Genomic DNA, 13,729 nt, shown 5'->3' with positions numbered 1-13,729 from the left:
TGGCAATATAGAGAAATTATTAATTAGCTAATTTTATGATAGGATACACAGAAGATCTTTTATAGCCTTGGGGCAAAGTACTTTAATTTACCAATATTGTATAATTTAAATTATGAAAATGAGGCATAAAGGCAAAAATATGAAAAAAAGGAAAGCTGATAAACATAGGAGTATAATATTGAAGGACTGAGAATGAGATACTGAATTTGAGGACTTTAGCCTGATTTTATTATGATATCTTTGTTTGTGACTCTGCCTAAGGTCATTTGCAGCAGGTCCCAGACTGAGAATTATGACCAACTAAATTAAATGGGAAATTAATTTGTTTTAAATGATACTAGACATTATCATGTACTTCTCCACTTCTCCATCCCAGTCAGACAAATTACTTCAAATAAAGCTCATGGACCTTCTAGAGAAAGGAACTGATACACCCCATGCTGCTAATAGACTGTAGACTCAGTGAGGAAACATCACTATACATAAAAGAGAAGAGCAAAGATTAACCTACGCGAGCAAACTTTGATTATATTCCTTCAGAGTTTGAAGATAAATCGTTTTCTTTAAAAAAAATTGATTCTCTAATACACTGCACATATTTAAAGTGTTCAATTTGACTAATTTTGACATACATATTCACCCTTGAAACCATCGCCATAATTAATATAACTAATATATTCATCACTCCCCAAATTTTCTTTGTGTCCCTTTATAATCACACGTCCCACACCTTCCTGCCCACTCCTCATCCCCATGCCACCACCCCCACCTTTCCCAGGCAGCCACTGATCTGCTTTCTGTCATATAATAGTTTGCATTTTCTAGAATTGTATATGAATGGAATCAAGCACTATGTATATAGTCTGGCTTATTTCACTCAGCTTAATCATTTGGAAATTGGTCTATGTTGTAGTGTATATTAATAGTTGCTGGGTAGTCTTTCATTGTATATACCAGGAGTAATCCATGGTTTGTTTATCCATTCACCTATTGGTGGACATTTGAGATGTGTCCGGTTTTGGACTATTACAAAGTGCCATGAACAAATCTTTGTAAAATATGTCTTTATTTCTCTTGGGTAAATATCTAGAATAATATGATAGATGTTTATTTTTAAGAAACAGTTTTCTATAATGTTTGTGCCATTTGATATTTCCAGCAGAATCATGAGAGATTCAGGTCTCCATCTTTAACAACATCTGGTATGGTTGATTATATTTTTACTTTTGGGCATTCTAACAGTGTTTAGTTATATCTAATGTGGTTTTCTTTCTTAGTTGGTTAATATGGTGAAGTACATTGACTGAGTTTTCTAATTATACTGATTCATTATCCTAGCTTTACATTCCCCCATATGGCCATGATGTCTTATCATATTTATATATTGTTAGGTTAATTTTACTAAAATTTTATAAAATAGATCTGCAGTATTTTTTTTTTCTTGTTATGTCTTTGTCTGATGTTGGAATCAGAGTAATGTAATCCTAGCCTCACTGAATAAGTTTGAAAGTATTTTCTCCTTTTAAGTTTTCTGTAAGAGTTTTTATAGAATGAGCATTAATTCTTCACTGTTGAAGCCATTTGAGCTTGGAGTTTTCTTTGTGGGGAGGTTGTACACTGAAAATTCCATTTATTTAATAGATATAGGGACATTCAAATTACCTACAGGTTTTAGTTTTGGTAGTTTATGTTTCCTTTTCATCTAAGTTGTCAAATTTACTGACAAAGTTTTCTTATGTTCCTGTATCATCATTTTAATATCCTTAGAATCTATAGTGATATCATTTTCATTTCTGGGCCTGAAATTTTTTGACATCTCTTTATTTTCTAATCAGTCTGGCTAAAAGTTTATCAATTTATTGATATTCCAAAATAACCAACTTTTGGTTATATTTATTTTTGCTATTGTTTTTCTATTTTCTATACCATTGATTATTGCTCTCATCTTTCTTTTCTTCCACCAGCTTTGTATTTAATTTATTTTTTCTGTTTTTTGACTTAAAATATTTTATCTCTTCTAATATAGGACTTCAGTCCTATAACTTTCTCTCTAAGTACTGCTTTAGTAATATCTCATAAAATTTCATATATTGTGCTTTAATTTTTAGTGTGTTCCAAACACATTATTTTCCTTCTTTATCTCTTTAACTCATGGATTATTTAAAAGTTTATTTAATTTCCAAATATTTGGAGATTTTCCAGAAATCTTTATTGATTTATAATTTGTCTACTTGTTCCATCAGATGTTGAAGAAGAGATATTGAAATCTCCTACCATAATTAAAAATCTAGCTACTTTTCCTTTAAGTTATATCAGCTTTTGCTTTATGTATTTTGAAGCTCTGTTTTAGGTAAATAAATGTTTTGTATTGTTATGTCCTCTGAAATGACCCATTTATTATTACAAAATGACCTTATTTATCACTGGTGATATTCTTCGCTCTGAAATTTACTTTCTGATATTAATATAGCCACTCCAACTTTCTATTAATATTATCATGGTATATCTTGCTTCTCTTCTTTTTAACTATTTTTTTCTGTATATCTGAAATGTGTTCCTTGGAGGCAGTATATATTTGAGTCTTATTTCTTTTCTTTTCTTTTTTTTAATATGTAAAACTCTTTTTTTAAAACATATTTTATTGATTTTTTACAGAGAGGAAGGGAGAGGGATAGAGAGCTAGAAACATCGATGAAAGAGAAACATTGATCAGCTGCCTCCTGCCCACTCACTACTGGGAATGTGCCCGCAACCAAGGTACATGCTCTTGACTGGAATCGAACCTGGGACCCTTGAGTCTGCAGGCAGATGCTCTATCCACTGAGCCAAACCGGCTAGGGCTTGAGTCTTATTTTTTATCTGATATACAATCTTTCTTTTTAATTGAGGTAATTAGACCATTTACAGTTAATGTGCTTATTTACATGGTTAGGTTTAAATATATTTTCCTGCTGTTTTTTTTTAATCCTTACCCAAGGGTATGTTTTTATTGATATTAGAAAAGAAGGGAGAGAGAGAGAGAGAGAGAGAGAGAGAGAGAGAGAGAGAGAGAGAGAGAGAGAGAAACATCAATCAGTTGCCTCCCATTTATATCCACATCAAGGATAGAATCCACAACCTAGGTATGTGCCTTGACTGGGAATCAAACATATAACCTTTTAGAGTATGGGATGTTGCTTCTACTAACTGAGCCAGCTGGCCAGGGCCCTCCTGCTGTTTTTTATTTTCCTACCCTCCTTTTCCTTTTTCATCTCCTTTCTGCCTTATTTTGGATCAACTGAATATTTTTATGGTTGCATCCTATGTATTTAATTTACTTATATTTTGTTTTGTTATTTTATAATGTATTCATCTTCAATTATCAGTGTAACTTAAAATGTTATATTGCTTCTCATATAGTATATGAACTTTATATTATTATACTTCCATTTATACACTTCCAACTTTCTTGTTTTTTTTACATATGTTTAAACTTCATATTAGATTATTTTTCTTTGAGTAGTCAGTTCTTTTTTTTTCTACTTGATAATAATTTTTACTGTAATATTCCAATTTTTTCAGCATACACCCACCTAAGTCAATTAAATAAAAAGGTATAATAAAATTTATGTTTACACTAAAATATTTATATATGTAGCAGTCCACTTAAGACTACTCTTTGTATAAGCTTATTTTATAAATAGGCTACTCTAATCAGTGCAAGTAGTGAGACTATGTAAAATGTCTGAAGAATTTTAATTTGGCAAATATTTTCCAGGAAAATGTCTAATCTATGAAAATACTAAATTCTATTGTAAGAATTTATGTTTCCACTAAACATTCAGTAAAGATAATGTAGTTTCCCTCCTATGCACAGCATAGGACTTTTGGTGTCTATTAAAAACAACAACAAATCCTTGAGTTTTGGGAAGTTGGTTATATCTCTTAATCAAGTGTGTGTAGCACAAATAACCAAATCCTGCTCCATAGTGTTAGAAAATGTCTGATGAGTTCAGGAAGAATATTCAAAAAGAATCTGAATAGTCTTTATTCTAGAAGGCATGGAGCAGAATTTTATGACAATGGAGAGGGTTACCCCGCAAAGTGGCTGGTCCAACCTTAAATGTCAACATTAAAAAAAACACACCAAATATTTCTATAGTGAGTTTTGCTGTACTTTATTTACTTTGAGTCACGGGTCTACTGTAGGGTTCTCATACGTCATGCAGCAAGTGGTTTACAAATAAGCACAGTCTGTGATGGTGTCATCAAACTAAGAGATCGAATTGCGAATTCTTTCCTTATCTGAAAGGCTCGTGCGTGGTATTATTATGGCATCCCAGAGATGTACCTTGCTCCAATTAGCATCAGCAGGCTACTCACTATGAAAAAGCCCAAGGGCAGGCTGGAGAAGGCCGGGGAAACAGTCCTTTCAGTTGCCTGAGTTGTAATCCAACCCATGGACTTCATCGTAGCTTTCTTCCAGGTCGAAAAACGACTCTCGCTTTCCATGGCATTGATCTGTGGCTCAATCCGTTCCATCAGGACGGCTGACAAGTCGTCGGGTTTAAGACTCCAAATGCCCACCCCTTCCGCAGCTCCCGCTGCCATGGCGGCCCCCAGGGCGGTTGTGTCAGCTACAGTGGGCTTGATTACTGGAATCTTCAGAATGTCTGCCTGGAGTTGCATAAGAATTTTGTTTCTGGTCATTTTCCCATCCACCTGCAAATGGCTGAGCGGGATCCCGCAGTCGCGGTTCATGGCATCCAGAATCTCTCGGGTTTGGAAGCAAACAGCTTCTAAGGCAGCAAAAGCGATATGGCTTTTATTGGTGAACTGAGTGAGCCCGCAGATGATGCCCCTGGCGCTGGGGTCCCAGTAAGGCGCGTACAGCCCCGAGAAGGCGGGGATGAAGTAGCAGCCATAGGAAGTACCCGCTTCTCTAGCGAGGTCTTCAATTTCCTCCGAGGTCTCTATAATCCCAAGATTGTCTTTCAGCCAGCGGATCACCTCACCGGCGATCGCCACCGAACCTTCCAGGGCGTAACACGCCGGCTTGTCTTTGCCTAATTTGTAGGCCACCGTGGTCACAAGGCCGTGGTCAGAAAACACGCACTTGCGGCCGGTGTTGCACAGTAAGAAACACCCTGCGCCGTACGTGTTCTTGGCCTGCCCTTCCTGGAAGCACATCTGCCCCACCAGCGCCGCGGACTGGTCCCCCAAACACCCGGAGATGGGCACCCCTTCCAGGGACCCAGCTTTCATCTGGCCGTAGATCTCAGAAGAACTGCAGACATTTGGCAGGAGGCTCATGGGAATTTCAAAAAAGGCGCAGAGCTCTTTGTCCCACTCCAAGGAGTGGATGTTGAACAGCATCGTCCGGCTCGCGTTGGTCACGTCGGTGCAGTGCACGCCTCCCTGGGCGCCGCCCGTCAGGTTCCAGATGAGCCAGGAGTCGATGGTCCCGAAGAGAGCCCTCCCTTCTTGGACGGCCTTCTGGACGGTTTCCACGTTGTCCAGCAGCCAGCGGACCTTCACGGCGCTGAAGTAAGTGCTCAGGGGAAGGCCCGTCTTGGACTTGACGAAGTTATTATTCCCTGGGATTTTTTTACTAAGTTTCTCCACGGTCGACTGGGTCCTGAGGTCAAGCCACGCGATGGCGTTGTAGAGCGGCTCCCCGGTCAGCTTGTCCCAGACGACCGTGGTCTCCCTCTGGTTGCTGATGCCGATCGCCTTTATGTTGGAAATGTCAATGTTCAGCTGGCCAAGCTGCTCACACGTCTTCTCTATGGACTCATAGACGGACTGAATAATTTCCTTCGGGTCCTGTTCCACCCATTCTTCCTTTGGAAGCTCTTGTGATATTTTCACCTGATGCTGACCAAGTAGCTCCGCTGTTTTGGGGTTGAAAACCAGAAAGCGAGAGGAGTTGGTCTCCTGGACCACGCCCCCGACCAAGGACACCGCCACCGACTTCGGGGCTGCCATGAAAGCAGTCGGCAGGCTCCGCCGCGCCGTTTCCAGGTGATAAAGGGGGGCGGGGGGGGGGGGGGGGGGGGCACGCGGTGACTCCAGAGTCTACGGCGCAGGCGCAGCACCTGCCTGGGCTGCACCTGCAGCAGCTCGGGGCAGCCGTTGTCCTTTAACGGGTGCTGCATCTCACCCCACCCCCACGCCCACCTACTCAGGCATCTCCTAAGGAAGTTTTAAAAAATCATATATTTACCCACGTAATTACGATTCCCAGTGCTTTCCTTTCCACAATGTGGATGCATTTTTCTGTTATTTTCTTTCTGTTTGTAAGATTTCCTTCAACATTTCGTGTTAGTGCACGTATGCTGAAAATGAATTATTTCTCCTTTTGAACGTCTGAAGTATTTCCTCTTAATATTTAAATATTTTTTTTTCTGAATATAGAATTGTAATGAATTTATTTATTTATTTAAATTTTGGGCCCTAAAAGTATTGCTTCACCATCTTCTCTTGTGCGATTTCAGGTGTGAACATCATTGTCATCCTTATTTTTATCAATGTCTATTTTCTTTCACTGCCTTTAAGTTTGTTTCTCTTTATCAATGGTTTTGATTAGTTTTATAATGACATTTCTTGGTGTATTATTTTCTGTGCCTGGGGCTCATGGAACCATTAGATTTATAGATTTCATAAAACTTTGGGCCATTAATTGTACAATATATATATACACACACACATATGTGTGTGTGTATGTGTGTGTGTGTGTATTTTTTCCTCTTCTGCCTTAGGGAATCCAATCACATATATTGGAGTTGTTCTACAGATCACTGATGCTCTACTCATTATTATAATTATCTTTTCTTCCTATGGTTCTTTTTAGATTTCTATTGCTATGTCTTCAAGTTTACTAATCTTTTCTTCTCCAATGTCTAACCTGCTAATTCATCCAGTGTATGTTTCACCTCATACATGGTAGTTTCTTCCAAGAAGTTCAATTGGAGTTTTTGAAATATTTACTTAATTTTTTTAACACATGAACTACAGTTAGAATACTTTTAATTTACTTTCTGCTAATTGTAACATCTGTGTCAGTTCTGGTTCAATTTTGACTGATTAATATATCTCCAAAAATTTTATGAGGTCAGAAAATCAAAATTAGCAACCAAACTTAATTTGAATAGTAAGGGATTGATATCAATGCTAGATGGTATAGATTTTCCTGATAATATCTTTGTTTAGTTTTAAAAATTCCATCAGAAATTTTCTAAGCAAAAATTTGGAGACATACTTACCAGTATGTCAGTGTACCATATTATGTTTGAATTTGCATGGAACAGATTGTTTTTAAATTTTTAAAATGTTACATTTTTCTTCCCAAGTATTTGGCAGTAGTGAAAATATTAATCTACACAATAAAAGGATTTGACCCAAAATTTCATCTTTACATTTTCTCTCCCCTGCCATACCAAGATATATCAATATATCAATATATCAATATATCAATATATCTATCTATCTATCTATCTATCTATCTATCTATCTATCTATATATATATAATGTTTCCAAACCTATTAGTTTTTGAACTTAGGGATACTTTAAAGAATTATATATTTAATACAAGTAACTTATTAATAAAATTATCAGATCTAAATAGTAGTTTATATTGAGTTTCACTGTTAATAAATTATAGCTACTAAATAACCAGATTATAATAGTCTTAATTTAGTTTAGGAAGAAAGTTGATTTAACTTTCTTAGACTAATTGGAAATTAAATGATGGCTTTAATCAAAGCTGATTAATAATGCTTTCTTTTTTAACTAAGACACATAAAATAACTCCACTATTTTTTTTCATTTCAAAAAAATTAAAAACACAGAAACATTTGCTTGTTAGTTTATAATATGTAGCTTTCCTATATTCCAATTTAAGTGCCTCTGTAATAATCATTGTCAGGACCTTATTTGTGAAGGCATTCAACTTTACAAGGAAATTGCTATTTCATTTGCATTATATTCTATACAAGTGCAAATGCTTTAATGGTGAACATACTATTCAGACTAGTCTCCCCCAAATCAGATGCTTCTTCTAAAAGTCTGTTCATACGGGATTGTTAAAATTAGAGTTGTTAAACCAATTAATTTTCTATTATTACTTACCTTTAAGGCTACTCTTTTAGATTCAGTTTCTTTTAATATACAATTGTTTAAATGATGCTCACACTGTAAAGTTCAAAATGTATTCATTCATTCAGTAATTTGACAAAAATTTTTTGAGAGGTTGCTGTATATGGGCTTTATTATAGGCAATAGTGGTGCATATATATTCTTCCTGCCCTTATTACTACAACTAAATATAATATTGACATATTTTTATTTACACATCATATTTTAGAGTGTCATTTATTTATTGTTTTTCCCCCCTATCAAACCCACTAATTATAAATTCAATGAGGACAGGTATCTTGGCTGTTTTATTCAATCTTGTATCTTTGGCACTTGGAACAGTGTCTGACCCAAAGCAGAAACTCAAGAAACATTTGTTGACTGAGCTAATGAATACCACTACATATGATCCTCACTTTATTAAGTAATTATCATGAAATCAAGATAATTTTAATTGCTGAATGAGCTATTGGTTATTTATTTTACAATAGAATATAATAAGGTAGATTGATGAAAAGGTAAAGGGATAGAGAAATGAAAAAAATACATGATAAAATTAGTATAGCAAAATATTAATTGTAGAGTTAATGTGGTAGATACAATGGTGATGGTGGTAAAGTTCTATCAACTTTTCTGTATGTTTACAAATTATTATAACAAAATATGAGGAAATGTAATGCAAATAAAAAGCTGGTCAAGCTGCAAGCTGCAATTAATAGAGATCAATTTCATCCAGGTTCTTTTGTTTGTTTGAAGAGACAGCTGATAGGAATAAAAGAATCACTGCCAAGTTTATGATAATTTGAGAGAGTCTGTGGTGGAATAATCTAGTTATAATGGTTCATCTCAAGAAAACCGTTCATTATGAATCCTGTTTATTAAGGTATTTGCACTTTTATTGTAAAACTTATAAATCTTAAGTTTATAAAAATTAAGGGAATCAGTTTTGAAAGTTTCAAGTTTATAAAATTTGGACTTATCTGAGCCTTTAATTTGAGAGTGTGTACCTTGATGGTAAGGGCTTGGAATTATATAGTTTGTGGCTAGGAAATTTAACATTGTTTTCAGGTTGTGTCATAACCAATGTATCATCACAGTTGGTAATCTTCAAAACACTGATGCATTTTTCTACATGCTGTTCCCAAATGTGCTGGACCAGCTGTTGAGAGCCATGCCTTCCAATTTCCTAGAGAAGACCTCTCCTTGGACCACAAATCACCTCTCGGACTAGCCCTCTTTGTTCTAATAAAGAATGGAAAAATTAAAGCAAGTGACCATGGTTATTACTCACGTTTTCTCTGTGAAGCCTGGGCTGTGGAAGTCACTGCATCCACATGAGGAGGCCTGGGCATTCTAAGTAAGCCATCATAACAGACAAGCCAGTGAGTTTAACATTCACGGCGATGAAAGTGATTTCATGAATGTTTGAATCTTGAAATGTTTTATTGTGTGTATGTGCATGTGCGTGTGTGTGTGCGTGTGTGTGTGTGTGTTTGTATGTGTTCTTTGTCATTTTCCCAGTGAAAATCGCCCTGACACTGATCTCAATGTTAATGTATTCCTGCTTACATTTGACTTTGGAATATGTTACGGCTAATTATCATTACACAGGATGAGAGATCAGAGCCCTGAGTGAGGTGCTTGGGTTTAGGAACAAAGGGAGGCCAGTTCGGCATCTTGGCTGTAGGCCCAACAATTGTAATGGAACATCTTGAATCTGGTGGGGTCTTTGCATCTGTGTATTTTACTTTTTCTCCCTCAATTTTTGAAAGGGGGTAGGGGGGAAGGGGTTAAGGGTTTGAAGGGGCTGAAGGGGCTGAAATTTCCCCTTGAACATGATGTCAATATGTTGGCACGTCTCCTTTTATTAAGATGCCATCCAACTGATAACAAGTCCTGCTGTGTTTTACCAACATAAAAAATTAGACTGGAGACCGAGGAGCGGCAGGTGGCTTTTGGCACCAAGAAATAATCACACTTGATGTGGAAAGTAAAGTAAAAGGAGCCATCTGTTCACTGCAGGAGGACGTGAAAAATCACATTAACATATTGTCACTAACATCATGAAATACACAGTTAATAATAAATTTAGTTATCATGGCAAGTCGCGTTGGATACTTACTCTGAAAATGCAGAATGTGAAAGATGTTCTTTCTTGCCCACCTCATCTTTTTTGGGGGGTGGGGATACAGATTTTAAGTCTTTCTTTGGTGTGTGTGTGTGTGTGTGTGTGTGTGTGTGTGTGTGTGTGGCATGGTTGGAGGGAGGAATGTGTTTCATTTTAAAGCCTTGCTGTGGTTTATTGTCGCTGACTCAGTGAGCAAGAGAGCCTTTCATGCAGGTAGAATGAATGACTTCTTTGATTCCATCCCTTACTGTCCAGCATGTTATTCTGTAACTTCTTACCTGGATGGAGAAAAAGAGATGTAGGAGAGGAAAAGGCTGTTTTGATCATGTCCCCACATGAGATCCAGAGCACACAAGTCCTTCCAGGAAAGGCATGGGGTGGCAGAATGCTGCTACAGGAGAGGCTCAGTGACTGGCTCTCCTTGGACACCGAGTCTGCCTTTAGTCAGTAGTGTCCCTGCTGCACGGGTTCTAGTGGATTCTGTGTGAGATGCCTGCACATACTTTACAAGGGAACAGATGTGTTAAAACAATGTGATGAGAGGGTTTTCTTGCACTTTTCTGTGCCTGTGTTGTTTACGTAGGCCAACAAAATAAAGAAGCTACAGAGGCTGGAGTTAAAACTGACCTTGGAAAAATTGGAATTGTTATTCCTGAGTCATTATTAGAGCCATGTTTATACACTATTTAATTTTTATTTTATTTTTCAATTACAGTTGACATAAAATATATCAGTTTCAGGTATACAATATAGAGATTAGACATTTCTATAACATATGAAGTGATCATCCTGATAAATCTAGTACTCATCTGACACCACATACTTTTGCTGTAACAGTTTCTTATAGTCATTGCTCACTGTCACTACAAATTTGTGACTCAAACCCATATTATTGTCAGTATTATTAATATCAAGGTCTCACTATTTACAAAATTACAGTTGCCATGTAATAGAATCTTTATAAATAACTTGACCAATAGTTATTCCCTGTTTATGATTGTTGGTCTGTATCAATCGTTATCACATTAGCTACACAGCAGCAATCGTACCTAATAAAAGAGCAATATGCAAATTGACCGCACCTTCGCTACACCCAAGCCACACCCACCAGCCAATCAGGGTGAGTATGCAAATTAACCCAACCAAGATGGAGGTTAATTTGCATACACAGGCACCCTGAGCGGACCCCCTGCGATGGATCGCAGGGAGCTGGGGGTTGCTACAGCCTGGTGCAGGAGTGGACCCTCTGCGATCAATCACCTGGGCAGGGAGCTGGGGGTCTGCTTTTGGCCTGGGCAGGAGCGGACCCCCTGCGATTGATTGCTGGGAGCTGGGGGTCCACTCCTGCCCAAGAGGCTTTCGGTCTGGGCAGGCCTGGGCAGGGGCTGAGCTGGTGATCAGAGGGAGCTGGAGGGGCCGGCCCAGGCCTAAAGCTTCGGCCAGAGGCTTTAGGCCTGGGAAGGGCCCAGCCCTCCATTGGTGTGAACTATAGAGGAAACACCTTTTCTGACTGCACATTGGCTAAGCTTCCTGTATGCCACTGGTAATATTCTCAGTAACTTGGGTAATAAGAATCCAAAAAGGTGATCTAGGGTTTTTCCACCACACTTCTGGAGAAAAAAATGAAGGTCCGCTGCTAGAGGGCTAAGAAATGTCATATCCTGCCCTAGCCGGTTTGACTCACTGGATAATGCCTTGGCCTGCAGACAGCAGGGTCTGGGTTCGATTCTGATCAAAGGCATGTACCTAGGTTGCAGGCTCCTCCCTGGCTGGGGCCCAGATCAGGGCTCATGCAGGAGGCAACCAATCAAAGTGTTCTTCTCACTTTGATGTTTCTCTCTGTCTTTCCCTTTCTCTTCCACATTCTCTAAAAGTCAATGGAAACATATCCTCAGGTGAGGATAAAAAATAAAGAAATGCATATTCTATGAAAGACACATCTTAAAAATGCCTAAAGAAAGTTGTCATTTTTTCTTGGTGAAGGGACTGGAGTCCGTGTTAATGAAAACACCTTGGTGGCTTCGGTGACTGGCAGTGGCTGCAACAGTGGGGTGATGGGGCTGGTGCCTTTCCCTGATCAGCCCGGTTGCCTCCCATGGGGCGCGGGCCTAAGCCATCAGTAGGACATCCCCTGAGGGCTCCCAGTATGTGAGAGGGGACAGGTTGGGCTGAGGGACCCCCGACCCCCAGTGCACGAATTTTGTGCACCGGGCCCCTAGTCTTTATATATAAAAGGCTAAGTGTCCGTCCTTCCCTCCGACTGGTAGCTATGATGCACACTGACCACCAGGGGAAGACACTCAATGTAGAAACTATTGAGCTGCAGTGACTTGGCAGCTGTGGTTCTCGGGTGACGCACCCGGAACCAGAGAGGAGGGAGCCCAATTCTGGGGTGCCTCATCCGAGAATCACCCTCTTGCAATCGGGGAACCCTAGGGGGATGTCAGAGAGCCAGTTTCAGCCTGATCCCCCAGGCCTGGCTGAGGGACCCCCTGGTGCACGAATCCATGCACGGGGCCTCTAGTATGTAAATAGCTTTAAAAATATCTATATACAATCATGTAAAAAACATTAGAATAAGAATCAGAATTTTAGTTACAACTATGATTCTAAGTAGCTTTATGATTTTTAGCAAGTTAAATGGCCTCTCAGGTCCTTTCTCTCAGGAGTAAAATTTAGGTAACCTCTAAAGAATCTTTTCCCCTTTAAATTTAAAGATTAAAAAAAATGTTGTTCAGTGAAACTTGATTTGTATTTTAAGTTAATGGAAAGAAAATGTCATGAAAGGGGCAGTCATTTTGGTAGTATTTACTCATAAAACCTGAATGATCCCATAAGGTAACGTGTGAATTAGGGTTGTCAACTTTCATTCAGACAATGACTGAATGTGGTGGCACTTGGAAAGAGATCTGTTTTGTTGGGAGCAAGGGGTGGTGGACTTTTCTTTGCTTATATGTATAGGTTTCTATCACTAAAGGTGAAAGTTACTATGTATTCCTGACTTAGATGTAGACTCTGCCATCTCAGTCCAATCATCACAGTGTCTCATCAACAGAGACTTACATTTTTTATTCTTTAGATTTAAAAAAAAAAAGGATACAATTTCTGTTCTCAGTCAGATGATCTGAACACAGAATCCAATGTCAATGGATAAATAGCTACAGACCTGGAAATTCTCTCCAGTTGTCTTAAATCATATGCTGGTTCACTTTCCTGAACATCCTTCCTTCTCTCCTGTACCATCTCTTTTCCTCGGTAACTTCAGATCATTTTCTTTCTCCAAGGAAACCTTTCTTAGTTAAATCACTTTGCTGTATTTTTCCATTGTACCTTGTACTTGCTTTTTTCTAACAGTCATTGCACATGAATTACCTGTTCCGTGTGCCATCTCTGATGAATTATAAACCTTGCGAAGGCAGCCTCCTATCTGTCTATTCTGGTCACCAATGATGCCAGGCAGATAGAGCCATTTAATAAATATAATT

At 38.4% G+C, this 13,729-nt stretch overlaps 1 protein-coding gene across 1 annotated transcript; it reads right to left on the bottom strand.

Moving 5' to 3' along the window:
• Positions 1–4,141: 4,141 nt before the first annotated feature.
• GK2 (glycerol kinase 2) lies at positions 4,142–6,009 on the bottom strand. Its single transcript, XM_008143643.3, has one exon. It carries the CDS (start codon positions 5,965–5,967, stop codon positions 4,309–4,311), a length of 1,659 nt encoding a protein of 552 aa, XP_008141865.1. The 5' UTR covers positions 5,968–6,009; the 3' UTR covers positions 4,142–4,308.
• Positions 6,010–13,729: the final 7,720 nt, after the last annotated feature.

The sequence above is a fragment of the Eptesicus fuscus genome, chromosome 2 (genome assembly GCF_027574615.1).
Source record: "Eptesicus fuscus isolate TK198812 chromosome 2, DD_ASM_mEF_20220401, whole genome shotgun sequence".
Lineage (NCBI taxonomy): Eukaryota > Metazoa > Chordata > Mammalia > Chiroptera > Vespertilionidae > Eptesicus > Eptesicus fuscus.
Note: the sequence above shows the minus strand (reverse complement) of the source record. Positions and strands in the feature narration are given on the sequence as shown.